The 17,886-nt window shown below is 41.7% G+C and overlaps 1 protein-coding gene across 1 annotated transcript; it reads right to left on the reverse strand.

Annotated features, from left to right (window-relative positions):
- Positions 1-506: 506 nt before the first annotated feature.
- Positions 507-17,648, reverse strand: LPL (lipoprotein lipase). Its single transcript, XM_066181605.1, has 10 exons — positions 17,440-17,648; positions 10,397-10,563; positions 10,108-10,287; positions 9,399-9,510; positions 7,308-7,541; positions 6,814-7,056; positions 5,616-5,736; positions 4,623-4,805; positions 3,346-3,450; positions 507-2,378 (listed from the first exon to the last, which is right to left on the reverse strand). The coding sequence occupies exons 1-10, from the start codon at positions 17,501-17,503 to the stop codon at positions 2,333-2,335; spliced, it is 1,455 nt and encodes a 484-aa protein (XP_066037702.1). The 5' UTR covers positions 17,504-17,648; the 3' UTR covers positions 507-2,332.
- Positions 17,649-17,886: the final 238 nt, after the last annotated feature.

Here is a 17,886-nt window from a genome sequence, read left to right on the forward strand (position 1 = left end):
TTCAAGGACAGGCTCTGGCCTTCACATAAAAGTTATAAAGCAGATGGTTTCACCAAAAGGAAAGTAGTGACTTCAGATTTAGTTTGAGAATTTTATTAAAACCATAGGTTTCTGTTCTATACAAAACTGAGGAGATTTCTAAAAAAAAAAAAAAGGCATTAACGACATAGGAAACAATGCAATGTAAGTGGCTTGTTGATAAAAATCTCTGAAAGCTATATACAGGATTAATTTCACTGAAAACTGTGAAATGACTGTATTAATGTAGAGACAGTCAGCAACTACAGCAATATATACAAACTACCTTTTCACTCATAAATATCTTATTTACAGCTAATAAATAACATCCAAAGCTAAATCATGTTTCCTTATGAAAAGAACCTTCACTATTTTGTATCCAAATTCTAAATGTGTTTGTATTTGATCCTGTATTAACAGCACAGGTGTCCAGATACTTAGCTGAAGAATTTTACTTTTAAGAGAAAATTGCAACAAAATGCGGAATCTATAGGGAATAAATCACTGTATTTATTTTTAGAGGTCTCAAATGCAGTGGCTCAATACTCCACCCCACCCGCAGTGACTCATCACATCTCTGCTGTAGTTTAATCAAATGTGAAATCAAATGTGAGCAAATTCAGAGCTATTAATATTCCAACATATTGCACTGTTTAAGACTTTTATCCCAAAATATACTAGCAGCTACAGTTGGAAATAGGAAACAAATCGTGCACATAAACATACATTTTTTTCTTTGCTTTTAAGATGGGATGATGTTGGAGAAATCACCATCTCCATGCTGTCTTGCACATGCAGGAAAAAGCTACAACACCCAGCATCAATAGCTAACATTACACTTTTCCAAATGTCTAACTTCAAGCCCGTGTACCTCCCCAGCACTTTGTTTACCCTCTAGAAAGCTAAAAGAGGTCTATTGCACCTTTCAGCACACTAGAAAATTATATGTTACTTAAAAATGGGGAAGCAGACTGCCTTCAATATACCTATTTTTTAAAACTTCCAGCATTGCTAATTTGGGTGTTTTTCAGAGCACTCCTTCTTGTGGAGCACACAACCAGGCTGCTTTTAATTGGCTCAGCTCCTGCTTGCAGCTGAATTCCATCTCATGGCAGAAAACGAAGCAGCTCTTAGCACTGTACCACAGCCAAGAAACAAACTGAGGTGGATCACTGGTAGTCACAATTCCAGTACAGGGAAGTATAAGCATCCTTGTCAGCTATCAAGCGGATTCACTTGCACTGAAAACTGCGTGCAGCAGCCACTCAGCTGCATGACTGACACTTAGTGTCAAAGAGCAGAGAAACTGTGACAGTTTTGGCAAACATGACTCAAGCAAGCAGGGAGAGGGTGGAGGGTGGGGGAAATATCTGTTTCCTGCATTTACTGGTAGCTCAATTCCTCTGCTGTTCCATTTTCACAGTGTTGAGGGCTAGACAGTTTCATTTGCAGTAACTGAAAGCATAGATAAAATATTAAATGTCTGCACAAGACACTGGCATTGCTACCTTCTCCTACAGCTGTTACTTATTCCAGGGTAAGAGGCATAGAAGTATATAGCTTAACAGATCATACCTATTGCTAAGCAGCACTGGCATCTACCCCCAATTAAATACATTCATAACCACAAACTAAAAAATTCATCCCCATATTAAATCAGTCCCTGACACCTTCTAATATTACACACAGCAAAGGTGAGTTTTTTTCACATGGGAAACCTACTAATTTGCTATACACACACTTGAAAACTCTGAACTCTCTCCACTGAACTGCCTGAAAATTCAGTTAGCAAGACAGAAAAAAAATCTATCTAGTTTCAAATGACTCCTGAAAAAAACAAACAAACAAACAAAAAAACCCCCAACCAAACCACACAAAAAAAAAAAAAAATCAAACAAAAAAACCCAAAAAAACCCCACAACAACCCAACAAAAAACCAGATAAAACCAAGTACAGGGCTTTGTTTCTTTTCAATAAATACTCAAAAATTGCTATATAGGATCTGATGTCAAGAAACCTTGTCACAATTTGCTTTTGATTAAGCAAAATTATCTATATCTTTTCAGCACTCCAAACTTCAGCAAGCTGTTTTTCAGGTTTCTTTTTGTTTTTAACTATTTGGATAACGTATCTTTACAGTTAGTAACTTCATATGCTGAGACTTTTTTACAACAAGTCTCTAAAATAGCTAGGAATAGCAGGCAAAAATCCAGCAGCAGATAAATATTTCTATATATTTGATTCTGAACATCCAGTCCACAGGGATGAACAGACTCTTCTCCTCCCCAGTGTGAAAAACCTTTGTTCTTGTCACTTAAACAGATTCATGAGCTGAATTTTCTTTTGAGGCTTTCTTGGTACTGTGAAGAAAAAAATAAAATATAAAGGTGATGGGGAAGATGTAAGATACTTGTTCTCTCTTGTCTTATTTTTGAGAATTAAGATTTTAAAACTCCCTACTTAACAGGAAGATAAATTACATGCTTGGGCTTCTCCTGGCTTCTGCTTGATTTTATATCAGATACACACACAGAGGTCTCAAGGCCTGCCCCAGGTCATTGCCCCAGAGTAATGGTCAGCACATGTGCATTTTTATGCAGAGCTAGATCTCAGTCCAGAAGTGTCCCCATGTGACCATTCACACACACCAACTGAACTAAAATAAATATAACCACTCGTCTATCTCCAGCTTTAGTGGGTAATGTCCAAAGACTGTTCCCACAATAACCTGGGTCAGGAAAATGATTGATAAAAATATTAAAGTGCACCAAAGGGGTATTAAACAAAGGCAGAATTTCTGATCCACAGAGAGGAAAATCTCAGGAATTCTCTCACTTAATGGTTGCCATCAGAAAGAAGTGTGCTAAGAAGAGCACCTTCATATGCTTGCTCCATTCCTGTACCAGCCTCCAAATCTTCTCCTGGCCAGTAAGGAGGGAGGGCTCTGAGCTGACCCAGTATAGAAGTTTGAGTGTTCTGCAGCTAAGGGTAAGTGCAGGGAATCTTGAGACAGAGACATACTTTCCTCTTTGGGCTAGTGCCTTCCCTGTAACCCTCTCCAACAGTCCCTCATACTTGGCCACCAAGTGACTGTGAGAAGCAGTGACTAGCAACTGCTTCTCAGACATGTCAACAACCACACAAGGATGGCTAGCAGAGAAGTAAGCTAAGAGCTTTTTTAAGTGGCCATAAGCAAGCCTCTGGTTAGTCTGAGCTCTGAGGTTCCTGAACCCTTGAGAAGAATAGTGCACAGGTCAATTAAAGGGAAGTTTTATTACCACTCAGGTGGTAATAAAACAATCTAAAACCAATAGTGATTACTCATACCCTCCTCTCTTCCTGTTGACGGGCTGTTCCGAGCATTTCACAAAAATTGCTGCTTCCTCCCCCTTACCAAGACGTGAGGTGCCATCTCGAGAACAGAACACCACTCTGTGGAATAAATATTGGAAAAATCACATGACTGAGCCAAACATCCCTTTTTAATCTTAGAAAGAAGACTTGTGCTTGGAACCAGTCTTTATACATTGTCACGTGGGGCACTGCTACTTCACAGGCCTGTGAGAAAGTTATTTTTAAAAGAGAACTCTGTAACAAAAGAAATACTGTGCAAGAACTGGTAGATGAATTATATGTGGGCATCAAAGCATAGCCATAACTTTCACTGATCCTTTGCAAAAAATCTTTTTGTGGCTAAGACGGCACAAGTTCTATCCCAAAATCTCTTGGATCTTTATTTACACCAGTCTCTGCTTGAGTTTTTTGTCAGGTGAATGAACTTGGAAGAAAGCCACACTCCCTCAAATGTTTGCAAATGAAGCAGGTTTCAATTTCCAGAAAACATGAGCACTTGCTTTTCTATTTATCAGCACTTTCCCCACCCCTGTATTTGTTCAGCTCTGATAACTGTTCTTTGATCAAGTGACTGACCTGCTTATTCAAAGAAGGAACTTATTATTATTTACTATACAATACATATGACACGCATACTCTGTTCTGGGTCCATGTTCTGCAAACAGATCTCATGTTTAGTGAATATGAGTATTTCAAAAGATTCATGTCAAAGCACTTCTATTCAGACTTTGATGTTTCAACATTCCTGCCTTAGCAATGTCTTGCAACAGTCACTTGTTTCAGTTTTCAGCCACCATTCAGGTATTCAACCCCTAAGAAAATCCAGCTTAACTAAGCGATAATTTCTTGCGCAAACCCACTTTTGGAAGGATTTTTAAAAATCTTCATCTAAGCATGCTCTTTGTGACAAAATCTATGCAAACACCCAGCATGAAAAAGGAGGACAGAAATTGCAAACAGTCACTGATGCTGGTTCATGGAGATACTCTCCTGTATATTATAACTGACCTTATAGCAGGATACAAATTAATTACATGGGAGTAAAACTACAAAATGCAGATCCCAGTGGAAGTAAACAACTGAACCCAGCTGATGTAAGTGGTGGTTTGACACCACTGAAGCCCTCATTATCATTATGCTGCACTTACTTCTAGTTGCCTAACAGGTTTCTCCCAGCCTGGGAGACACCAGAAATTAGGAAGCACTGTCAATTAGAACTAATATAGCTTATAACAATCAAAACCAGTTACTTTTTCTGAGTTTCTCCTGACTTCACTCTGATTCTCTGAATGTCAAATGTAAAAGGAGTCCACCAGTCTGACCAGCTGAAGAAGGTGTCTTTTTCCCACTGCAGCTTCAGCATAAGCAGGTCTCCAATATCCACTTCTGTGTAAATGAGGAAGGAGAAGGTCTTGTTTGAGGAGACCTCTGGCCTATTGAAAGGAGAATAAGAAAAAACAAAGCAAAACAAAACAAAACAAAACAAAAAAACACCTAAATAAAACCACCTGAAACTCTTGGACACACAAAGAAAATTAAGGAGCAATAGTATGTGTAATTTTTGTACTCCAGTGAAGGAAACAACCTTCTTCATAGTTCTGATGGATGAAGTAAGGAAAAAAACCATCTCTACCTTTTGTAGAGGCAAAAGGAACATCCATCTGCAGCAAGGCTGGTAAAATCCTGGGACAGTCTGCCAAGGCAGGGGCTGTCCTCTCCTGTCCTGGGGACTCTCAGAAAAGCCAGACAATTGCCACCCAAAAACAGTATACACTCCTCAGAGTAGAAAACAGGCTTTGGTGTTTTCCAGCTCCATTCCCTGCCAGCCTGTGTCAAGGGACGTACAGACAAACTTCTGCTTATTTGCTGAGCTGTGAAAGCAAATCCCAAGTCTCTGTCAGCTTCTGCACTGAGATCTTCAGACATGTATGTCTACTTTAAAGAAGATGTAACATGATATAAAGATACTAAGAAGAAAGTAAAAAAGCACTGGAAAAACTCTTATTAGGCTGAGTCACAGGTCAGACTTCATGTTTCCATATTTCAGATATCTTGTTAAGAAGAACTCCTGTTTTGGTTCATTAGCTTCAGAAGTGAATGCAACTACCTGATCAAGGACAAGAGCAGATTCTGGGACCCTGTAAGATTACTGGAGCTGGAGCTAAAACAAGTTTTTCAGTTGGGACTTTAACAAATTAAGGTAAACTCAACCGGACTTTGCAGCTGTTTCTGTAGCTACTTACAGTGTGAAGGCAATGCTCTCACTCTCATCTAGAGTGCCATAGAGAGAGATCAGGAATGGCTGGTCTGTCTTGGTCATGTTAGTCTTTCCAAAGAAATGGATCTTGACCTGGTAATGAAAGACTTAAAGAATACAAAAGAAAATGCCATTAGGAAAACTCAATCTCCAGAGAGACAGCTGGTGACAAAACTACCCTGCCTCACCTCTGAAAATCCTAGAAATCCTGGAATATGCCAACTTCACTAAAATGAGTTTATTTTCCTGCAGATGTCCAGGGAATTATTTTTGTAAGAACTTAAATATTAGCAAGCAAGGCAATCACCATTAAAGAACACCTTTGCAGTTCTAGCAGCTAAACTCCGCACTCAAGCTTCCACTATAATAACTTTAGGGTATGTAGTATCACCTTCAAACTTGCTATTGAACATGTAAGCCTTGCTATACCTGACCTGAAACAAGTGAACTGTGCCCTTCTCTTACAGGAGGCTTGGTAAAAGGAAAAAAAAAATCAACCCACTGACACTGCAGATTAGCACCAAATGCCATCAGAACACCAGCCTTGCAGCAGCTCTAACAGTGCAGGAATGTACCTTATGACTGGTGGTCCACCACACAATTCACACTATAAGCATACCATGGGGTACAGGCAAAGCTAAGGAGAAAAATAAAGTAGTAAAATCCAACACTATTCTCCTAGCTGAAAGCCTCACAGTTCTCTCTGGCATTGTCCTTCTCAGACCTCCCACAACTGCAACTGGAATCAAGAAGTGCTGTGATATTTTAATGAGGGCTGGTGCTCCTCTAGCACATAAAGTACCAAAGGCACAAATCTGATGCTTGCATATCTTTAAATAAGGCACTCACCAGACTGAGTTCTGCTGATTATTTCCCCAGCAGAAGGAAGTCATTTGGATGAAAAACACTGAAAATTTTCCAAGTGATCGGGCAGCGGAGGAAGTCTAGCTTTTGCTACTTAGAAACTTGTCACTAAATCCCTCTTTTTGTACTCTACCCCACACCACAAGTAAGACAACACTTTTCTCTGAGACTTGTATTCAATGGCAAACTACAGGCCAGCTTCACCCCTGTTCACCACAGGCACCAAAGCACCAATATTCTCATCTGCAGCACATGCTCACCAGGACACACAGCTGAGTAAAAGTGCCAGTCTTGTTCACCAGTAAGCAAGGAGTACCTACCTTTATAGGGCATCTGAGCACGGGTTTTCAGATACATTTTGGTGTTTCTCTTTGTTCTCACTCTGTTGACCTTGTAACCCAAATTGTTGCAGCGGTTCTTGCGGCAGCTCAGGCAGAGGCCCTTCTCAAAGGCCTCCTTTGTGTTGCAGCGGTAGGCCATGCTGGGCTTTTCTTCATTGAGGAGAGAGTCAATGAAGAGGTGGATGGATCTTTCATGGGAGCATTTCACCAGCTGATCCACATCTTGAAAGAATGAAAATGTGTAATATGTATACACACATGCGTATAATGATATAAACCCCTAAGCAATGCTGTCAACAAGCACGGCAGCTTGTTAGGCTTTATGGCAGAGCTGGGCTTTACAGGATGACTTTTAAAACCACTTGAAAGAACATATTCCTGTGCCTCTCAGAGATCTTTCCTTGCAAGATACCTTGCAGGGTTATTCAGGATTCCCTCGGAATGTTATACTGTTTGTTTCAGATCAACCTCACCTCCAAAGCCTTTCTCAGCAATCAGACGCAGTGCCTCTCCCAAATTGCAACCTGGCTGGAAACCTCCACCATTGGGATAAATATCAATGTGTCCAACAGGCTTCTGGATCCCAATGCTGCGGTCTGGAGAGCCTCGGGTGTAGGTATGTAGGACATCCACAAACTGAGCATCATCCGGGGAGAGGCGAGTGAGTTCATCAGCATACTCAAAGGTAGGACCAGCAGGATCCAGGCCTTTAAGGGGCAAAGCACAAAGAAAAACTGATATTGTCTGCCAAAGATACTGACATCGATAACAAATGCCAAACTCATGGCTGCCACATTGGGCTCACTGGGAGTATTGAGTTTTCCGGCAGATATTACAGATGGATCCTTTGAATAACATTCATGTATACGGATAATCAAATGCATTATCTTGAAATGTTGTCACTGTTTAAAAAAATAAAAGTGTATGCAAACAATGGAAGGAAGTCCAGCTAACTTCCTCAGAGCTGTAGCATTTCCAGTGGATGGAAGAAACAAGCTCATAAGTATTTTCTCAATGTCTTCCTCTTTTGTAAAGAACTGTAGAACTTGTATCTGAAGTGTCTGAAGTATGGAAAAGTCTTGCTGGCAGCTCCATGCCAGGAGAACAAGGGGGAAACATAAATGAGGGCTTCACTGTCTACATACCTGAGGGGAAGGGGATTATTACGGTGACCTGCCAAGCTGCAGCAACACCAACATCAAAAAAAAAACCAAAAACAACCCAGAAGTATTCTGCCAGTGAAAAAGTACTATCTCCTGTTCAGACAACTACCTGAGAGATGGCTGAAGGGACACATCTTTTCTGCAGCCCCCAGCTGGGGACAAGCATCTGTGCTGTTCACCCAGTTAGCTCAGCTCAGTCTGAGCTGCCTCCCCCTCAGCTGTGAGAGCTTCAGGGGCCACATTATGCTGCTCCCTGTGCTTTCCCCAGGGAAAGATTCATACTCAGCATCAAGAGGAACTGTGGAGGCATAACAGAGGGCTACTGACATGTCAGTGATTTGGCAGCCTGAGTGAAATCAGCAAAGCTGCAAGTTAGAGAAAACAAAAAGGCACTAGAGCTTTGGCCTCCTGACTTTAATGTGCCACCTCTCAGGACTTGACCTTTCCAGATGTGACTGCTGCCTAGCCCACCTCTCAGCATTTTTGTGGATCTGGGGTCATAGCCAGGCTCAGGTGAAAGAGTAAAGCGTGCCAGGAGCTAGACTCCCTTCTGAATAGTGCTCTCAATCTCTCAGCAACAAAGACCACAGATGAGCAATTTTCTTAGCCTCATTTGCTGACGCTGGCAATTCCTTTGTCACCGAGATCAGTCCTAGGGGCTCAGCTCTCCAGGTGCTGAGTTGTAAACCAGTCCCAGAGTGGCCATGCACTCTGCCTTGTCTAGCAGATTTCTCAGCCTCCAAAAATCATCTTAAACAGACATCTAAGCAGACATGGCAACAGGGCAAGTGTATGTCTTCCCCAAATTCTCACAGTACTATTTACAGCCTAGAGTATTTCTTGAGCCTGCTATGATTAACTTTGTAATAATCCACACTGGATCTCTTCTGGTTATCTGTCCAGTCTCCCTGTAAGCCCATATAAACTTCTTACATCTGCATCATTCCATGGCAAAGTGTTCTGCAGGTACTAAACGTGCTGCAGCAGAATTTATTTCCTGTTCTGTTTCAATGGCTCCCATCAGCTGCAAGGAATGACTACCTGGATAAAGACAACCTGCTGAATTTCTCATGCTGAAAGAGATACTGTGACCTTTTCCAAAACATGGTTTCATCAGTCCCCACCACAACCCCCAAACTACTCTTTTATCAGGGCCTATTCACTCATTTCTTGTAAAGAAGCAAATAAAAGGCTTCTCACTCACCACTTTTGTTGTTATTTTCTGAATCTTTTTCCAGTTCTATCCCAGAAATATCAGCTCTGCTGTTTCATTAAATCATGAATACATAACCAAAGTACTGCCAGCAAGCAACAATTATTCTGGTGATTTTTCAGTGGAACAAAATATTTCAGTATGGAGAGAGTTACATCTCTCCACTCTGCAATCACAGGCTTTCTTACCAGTAATTCTGTTCACCTTCTTTTTGGTCAGGTTCCCAGCAATCCCAGCAGCATGGGCCCCTAGACTGTACCCCAGCAAGTGGAGATTGTTGAGAGGATAATTGAATTCCTCCTGCAGAAGAAAACAATTCAAAAACAAACACAAAAACATCAGAAGACACAAAATAAAATGTTTTGTTAATACTGTGATTTTTGTTTGAGCCGTGAATAATAGAAGAAACTCTACACAGTTATCATGATTTTGTGCCATTGTAGGTTTCTTGATCTAACTAATTTATGGCCAAAATCTAAACTGAGAGGAATGCAAAATAAAGGACAGAACACAGGGCTGTTTATTTATAAAGGTTTTCAGCCACCCTATCCCCACCAGTTTCTGGATCTCCTAAGGCAGAGCACATTTCCAATTCCCTAGGGCTGGCTGCTATATAATGCATAGGAACTCTTCTTTCATAGCTATCTCTCACAGAGCCCTCAGAAATACTCTGGGCCCACAGACCACAATGTAAAGTTTCTGGAATGCAGTAAAAAAGGCCTGTGAGTAGGAGACAGCCAGTAAATCAAAGCTGCAATTTCACCAGTCCAGGAGAACATCTGTCTGCATAGAGTTTAACTCCATCTACCCAACAGAGGATGATTAAAACAGCTGCATCATTGCTGTTTTGTCTCCTATGAGATTACACAGAATGCGAGATGTGTCTCCACGTCTTACCTCCAGCCAGTCAATAAACGTAGCAACATCCTTTCCCACCAGCCTGGTGTACGCTGCAGACACCGGGTAGTGCTGCTGAGCTCGAACTAGCCAGTCCACCACAATGACGTTTGAGTCAGGCTCCCTCTTGTACAGAGCATCCACCAGCTTCGGCACCCAACTTTCATACATCCCTGTCACCTGTTGGTTTTGGTGATTTTAATTAAAATAGGAGATATGTTAATATATCTGTGAGACACTTCTGCAAAATTTATTGATTAAAAGGGAGACTGCTCCTACTTCCTCTTACCGTCCACCCGTGGATCACCACGAAGGTTTTACTGGTATGATTGAAGTTGCACTGTGCCAGGCTGTTCACCTGCCCAGGAACCAAGTAGCAGACATCCTCATCAGGATCTGCAGGTGTCCGTAAAGAAAACTTGCTCTCGATTCCTTCAAAATTGTTTTCACCTTCCGCTGTAAGAGCAGAAAAAACATATAGCAGGGCTTTAGGAGTACTAGGACAAAGTATGAAGGCATAGGTACAAAGTTGGAGAGATATTTGGAACAGTCAAGAAATGGGATGCGTGGTTTTCATGTCCTACAACACACAACGGACACAAAACAGCCATGTAAAGAGGAAATCAAAGGGTGAAAATTGCTCTCTTTCTAAGGTCCTGCTAAAACACCAACAATCTGCTGAGCTGTCAGAGAGGTATGAATCCATTTTAAGAGTCAGTATTTTCCCCATTACATTAAACAGGAAACCTCTTAAGTATCACAAAAAAACAGAAAACTGCACGGAACAGTCACAGACAGTCATCCAGGACAGCAGTGAGTTACTACCATATTATTACATATTTTGGTGGTGTGTCTTCCACATCACCTCACCAATAATCACTGCCTAACACAGCCTTTTATTATACCGTGTAGTTGCAGTGCATTAAAAGCTGTGAAGTCACCACTGTTTTACAAAATACTAGTTTTAAGCTTTGACCAACAAACAGCAGGTGAGAAGATCAGACAACCATCAGAGAAACTGAACTAGCAAACCAGCAGTCTATTTTGGAGTACATTTTCAGGTCATCTGATAACCTACAGAAAAATAAGCTACAGAAAAATATCTTCTGCTGCCTGAGGCAGAGGGAAGGACCGTGGGGAAGGAGGTGCAGATCATGTACTGGTGGTAACAAAATACGTCATGGCCTGCAAAGATCACTCCCTCCAACTTTCAGATTCAAAATTTAAGTACTCCTTTTCCTGGCAAGACAGAGAAGTGACTTTAGGTTTCATACTCACTATTACCTTTGGGAAGAAACTTAAATGTCTCCTCTTTTTATGTCTTATTCAACTCTTAAATGCCTCTATGTACAGCACACCCTGTATTTAACTTTTCAAAACCCAGTTTTGCCCCAGTTTGGCAACTTGAGTTAGACAAATATTGATTGCCTCTTTTTCAAGTGCAGCTGAACTTACGCCAACTCTGTACTGCTAAGCATTGTCTTTTCTGGCATCAAGACCACCAACCTTTCACAAACTCCTAAACACACATTAATCAATGGCTCCAAGCCACCATAGGGAATACGAATGGACAAGGTAAGGACCTTACGCTAGGCATGCAAAACAGATTTCCACTCTTTTTTTCCCACTGCAAAAGAGGTTTTCTGTGATAATAGGTAGATTTGTATTTCCTGCATTAAGTTGTACTGCATCACTCAGGTGATAAATAACTAACAACTTGGGTTTTTTTCCAAAAGAGTTTTTCTGGCCTTCTCATTCAAGCTACCATAAACAGCAGGGCACTGACTTATGTCTGAGCTCACCTCAGGGAGCTCTATAAAGTCTGGGAAGTTCTTGCTGTGTTTGGAGGGACACAAGAAATCAGGGTCTAACCTTTTGCATTAGGTCTGAAAACAGCACAGAACCTTGTAACAAATGCTTATGTAGCAGTCTCAGAGAAACTTGTCAGCCATAATCAATGGCTTAACATTGCCCAAGTTCAACAGGATTTCTCACCTGTCAAAGCACGAAAGTAAGAACCGTTCACTGAACAGAGGCAGTACTCAGCTTTAGGTTTTGACCTTGACTGTGCTAGGTTGGCTAGCTAATCCAAGATAATTACACTGAGGGCCCCCTTCCTGCCTTCTTCCTCCTAAAGAAAGGTGTTTTTCATAGACCTTACCCTTCCTTCTACCAGCAGAGGTATTCACATAATGGTAAATATAACATTTTGCCCACTAATGAAAGCTAAACTTACCAAACTAACCAAATGTTTGAACCTTTTCTATATTTTTGCATGTTCAAAATTTCTCTTTGCCATCAACTGATGGTATAAAACACCTTTTTGGAACAAATCTTTAGACCTATATTATTTATCTTTTAGCCTGAAAAAGAAAAAGTCCCAAAGGCTGGTTGGTCAAATACCAGCTATAACTTTTCACTCAGCTGTGAATCAGTAAAACCTTGAAAGGAACAAGAACAGCTTTCAACTGTAAGGCATACAACGCTAGGACTTTCAATTATGTATATTCCCTCCTAGTACAGGAAGGTGAAAAAGAATAGTCTACCTGCTCACTAGCAAATAGTGCTTCCTCTCATACTTAGATATCATTTCCCTTCTGGATTAAAATTATCTGATAATCATCCAAAATCTAAATTACATTGATATCCTGTCTTGTAGTGTATTTTCAATTACAAACACCTGCCAGAATCTGCATGTAAGTTCAGACCACAGCTCTTTTGGAAACAAGCTCAGAGCAAATTTACAATTCAAAGTTTACTATATTTAAGGGTACACTTGGAAAAGTGTACCAAGCTTAGAAAGATTGCGGGACAGTGGCACCTGCCACTGAAGACGTGCTAAGTGCTTCACACGTATTTGCATGTTTTAGTCTAAAAATCTTTGATGGGGATTTGAGAACATAAAATCACTGAGATACAGTCACCACCAGGAAAGCAGCAGCTGCAAAGCAACAGCCTAAGAGTTAGGGAAATGGCAGGCAGCCACTTTTCTCATTTAACTATGTTGTATGAGGAATTAGAAAGTCAGAAGAAATTACTGTTATCATCTTATGCCCACAAAAAGTGTCATGTTATCTTATGTCCACATATGGTCAGTTCCCAGCAGGCAAGATACCCTTTGCATGAGGGAAGTGTGTGTAGTGGAGTTTATTACATACTTCTTGATGGTGTGCTCATCAAGAAGCTTTCCTCAGAATTTGCCTGAGCTTGGCTTTGCAAATTCTATATGGCTCAGGGCAGAAGACGTCTTGTCTACACCAAATGTTGTGCTGCACACATGCTGCAGTACCACCTCACATCCCAGCTTCTGCAGAATACAGGTACACATAGTCTGTACACACTCACCACACAGACCAACACTTACATTAACCATGCTTTAAACCTGAAGCAGAGAAATTACACAGCATATCATTTCAGAAAACCAGCATTTACTACTTCTGCTTTCATACCTCAGCGTATTTCTGGGTCTATTTAAAAAAAATTATTCAGAACCAAGCTTTGTCATTCATAGACTTTTGCCACAGACCCTTCCCTCACAGACTTAAAGGGAGAAGTCTCCTTGAATCATGTCCTGAGTCAGTGAACCATTGGGCCTCATTCTTACACAAAGAAGTGCAGGGACAGCCAATGTACACATTCACCACGGTTTAGTTAATAAGATTAACGTTAATTAAACCATGGAAAAAACAAAAATAGGTTGATTTCAGCATGTTTCTGAGAGGTGGATAGAAATTTATCTGAATTAACATCATATTTTTCATAATGTCAATACAGAAATTAGATATCAAGAAATATACATACATCCATGCTGAGATACCAAAGTAGCTTTTCATGAGAAGAATGCAAGTCCCATTTCTAAACAAGGCCTTTGAATAAAACAGGAGGTAAACACATGCAGACAAAAAAGAAACCCATGCTTTTGCTAAAAACTACACTTTCCCAGACATAGTTCAGAAAAGGTACAAAGGCACATGTGTATTGCCAAAGCTTCCAGGCACACAGTTACAAATACAAGCACCTGTTGCAAAACAAAGTTTTCTATCTATTGCTATGTGTTCACAGTTAACATGACCTACAAAGGGATTATTTAGAGAACTGAAGCAGAATTAAGGGGGCAGAATTAAGAATTAAATTGCCAATTCCAGATGGAAGCTGGCTTTTCAGGCTGCATCGCCAAAACGCTACCATTTTGTCATGCTATACAAAGTTTTCTGATGCTTTTCTTACACCTCTACTTCCACAATATGATTTTTCATATAACAAAAAAAAAAAAAAAAAAAAAAAAAAAAAAAAAAAAAAAAGCAGCTGTCTTGTGCAGCAAGGTATCAAGAACCTCACAGAACTCAAAGAAAGTGGGGGAGAAAAAAAGGCTTACTAACTGGGAAGTCAGTAGTTTTTTTCTTCCTGTCCAAAGTTTGTGACACTTTGGACTTGCAACTTGTGAAATTCCGTTCAGTTAGGGACCCCGATCAATTATCAATTTTGAAAGCATCCCACGGACTTTAGGCATTCAGACACACTAATCAAGAGAATTCAGTTTGAAGTTTCTTTCACAGGAAGCCCAAGGCAACTTGGCAAATTATTTTGACTGTGAAACTTTTTACCACTGGTTAGCTAGGTGGAGAATGTGAGTCTTCAGGAAGTAACAACAGCTGGAATATTAATGAAAAGTTACATTGCCCACATCACACAGGTTGCCAAAATACGATAACGATACGTTTGCCAGAATGAGTGCACCTAAGCTATGGTTTAAAAAAGGAATCTTTGATAAACAACAATTTTCTAGCATTATGCACTCAGAAACAGTAATGCTATTAGCTAGGTTCAAAGATCCTTAGAAATTATACTGCTAGACTGCGTCTACTATAGCCCACAGAGACATGCACGCACATACGTGCACAGCACCAAACATCTGCACAAAACATTGAACATTTACCAGCTGTAGTTAACTGGGCTAAAATCTTCCTTCAGCAGACAACCAGCATTAGGATCATCCATCAATCAGTCATACTAAATTTCTAAGAGTTCTGAAGCAAATTCACAGCCAGTTGTAGTAAAGGCCTTATACCACAGAAACGGTTATCCTTTAATTTGATCTACACTACAAACTGAAAGCAGATTACTGTGTGTTGCAATTCCAGAAAACCTACCTCATACATCAGGTTATTGTTTAACCTTGCTGCAAAAAAATTACAACTTCAAGTTTATTTATATATTCCTTAACGGCAGAGTCCTGAGATTAAGTTCTGCTTCACTTCCCAGGTGGGGCCAATGGAAAGAGCAACACCTCTGGAAAGTTACTAGGCACAAATTCAGAAGATAAGCAAGAACCCCCCAGCTCAAGTTCTGCAGCTGGCAAACTGCTGTTCTCGCACTGTACACAGGGGTGCCCACCCCTCTCCATGGTACTCCCTGTCAAATCTTGACTCAGCTGCAGCTGTGACACTCGAAGCTCAATCCAGCAGATATCTAGTCATCCATCAGTCCCTCTGGGATATCTGGAATTAGTCCAAGACAATTAAAATGCAGCCACTGTCAGACTTTGCAGTAATATAGAGGTAAGGATGCATGAGAAAGTCCTATCATGCAAGTACTTCTGCACAGAGGAGATTCCAGCAAACTTTTAGGACTGCTGGTGATCATGCTAATCTCCAGCACAACTTCATGCCTGAGAACCTCACCTCCTTCTCAGAAAAGCGTTTCTCAAAAGGCCATGCCACAGCTGTCCTGGTATGTCTATCCCAAACAAAAGCCATAGAAAAATTCAGCAGCTCACATCACACAACACTGTAAATATGCTGACTGTGGTATTACACTGGTAAAAATAAGGATCTGACTGTATTCCTAGCAATGTTTTTATCTTTTCCTGGAACACCAACATTTTCTTCACCTAGAAAGTCTTTTTCTATGTTGTTTTTTTAAATACTCTGGATTCCTGGAGGGCTGGATCATGTGTTTTCTGTGGTTTCAAAAAACTTTTTACTGGGGTGTGCATGGAAAAGTGCGGAACTAAAGGCTTGAATTGCTTTAGAATGAATACACAACTTGCTTTCATATAACCTGCTCCTAAGAAGAAATGAAATTATTAGTAAGTCTGTGGAAAATCAGTTCCTGCAGGGATAAAAGCTTTCTATGAGAGGAGTTATTTTACTGTATAGAACTTGGATACTGTGATGAAAACTGATTTTGATTGTCCCTGATGGCACAAGATTAGATTCAAAGCTAGAATACATTCCTTTCGCCGTACCCTAGCATCCCATCCTCTTACTTTTGAATACTTCCCTTCAGCTTCCTTGTACATAAAGAAGTAACAAAGGCATCCACAGCAGAAAAAACGGCAGTTTATATATTCCGGTTTAGAATCACAAAGCAGCTCTAGGAGCTACAGCCACCCTTTCTTCTAAGGCAAAAAACTTTTAAAAATAGATGCTATGTGTGGGAGATCAGTGTAAGAAAGTGAGCCTGTGACAGGGCACTGGTAACAGTATTTTAAGAACTTTTTTTTTTAGTTTTTAAGCTTGAGGAGGAGTAGTGGTCTCGTAAAACTAGTCTCTTTGTTCATAACAGCTTCGATTACATTGTGATTAATTGAGAGAACATTAGTGAAAATCTAGCAACATTTGCACATCTTCCACTTCCTGTAGCCTGGACAGAGTGTCTATGCACAAGTGCAGGTACAACAGGCAGAGTGCAAACAGAGCCATTAGTGAACCTCGAGAGAGTAAATCTCTCTTCTCTGTCCACTTTTCCCCGAGTAGATTCTGCTCATTACAGGCGTAACTACAACTCAAACACATTACCACATTAACGATGAAACTCAGCCTTGCCTTGTCTAGGATCAAGAACTGTACGAAGCTGGGATGCTGGGATGGATGAGTCCCACGGAGGAGGAAGCCGAGGGACCTTACCGTGGTACTACCGCTGCGCAAATCCCTTGCTGGGGCAAGGGAATCTCTGAAGACACCTTGTCTCTGGGAAAAAAATATATCCCAAATATCAACAGGTCGCGCCATCAGCCCGGCAGGTTGTGCCTGAGTTTGGGCTGGGGAACAGGATCCAGGTCTCTCCTAACAGGATGGTGGTTCCCCCCAGTCTCGCTCTCCAGCGCCCTGCAAGTCCACTCCGCGGCTCCCGGGTCCCGCAGCATCCCAAGCACCCCGGGACAGCTGCACAGCGGAAAGATTACAAACTCCTCTTTCCCGCCACGCCGGCAGCGCTTCCCCTCAAGCCCCCCTCTCCCAAAAGCAAAAGGCAGGCCCTGCAGCTCCCTGGCGCACCCCATGCCCCGGGAGCGCTCCGGGCGCCGTCCCGGCCCCCTGCCCCGGGACTCACCGCCGAGAGCAGCCGCCCAGCGCAGGCACAGGCACACGGCCGCCAGGAACGCCTTCCTCCACATCTCGCCTCCGACCACAAAAGTTTCGTGGCGGAAAGAAAAATAAATTTTAAGAAAAATTAAAAATAAGTAAGTTTTTTTTCGCTTTAAAAACTTACGATAACTAAACAGAAGTGTGGCGCAGAAGCGCAACGATGGACAGGGCAGCCCGGGGAGCGCCCAGCAGCGCACACACCGCGACCGCCCGCCCTTATGTCCCGGGCAATATGCAAATATACAAATGGAATATGCAAACATGCAAATGAGGGCCCCGTGCCCATTGGGCGAGCGCCTGTGGGCGGGGCGGGGCCGGCGCTGCCCGGGCCGGGCGGGGCGCGGGGCGGGTTCGGGTCCGGGCTCGGCGGTCCCGGGGGGCGCAGCAGGGCGCGGGACGGGGTGGAGCGGCA

Source organism: Chamaea fasciata, unplaced genomic scaffold, assembly GCF_029207755.1.
Source record: "Chamaea fasciata isolate MVZ Bird 193981 ecotype frontalis unplaced genomic scaffold, bChaFas1.0.hap1 SCAF_4, whole genome shotgun sequence".
Taxonomy (NCBI): domain Eukaryota; kingdom Metazoa; phylum Chordata; class Aves; order Passeriformes; family Sylviidae; genus Chamaea; species Chamaea fasciata.

Excerpts from the sequence above, each read along its gene's own strand:
- LPL (XM_066181605.1), bottom strand. The coding sequence starts at position 17,503 with ATGTGGAGGAAGGCGTTCCTGGCGGCCGTGTGCCTGTGCCTGCGCTGG. Across the intron at positions 10,564-17,439 it reads CTGGGCGGCTGCTCTCGGCG|CGGAAGGTGAAAACAATTTT; the intron begins GTGAGTCCCGGG and ends CTGCTCTTACAG. Across the intron at positions 3,451-4,622 it reads TCAGGAGAAACTCAGAAAAA|AGTGGTGTTCTGTTCTCGAG; the intron begins GTAACTGGTTTT and ends TTTATTCCACAG.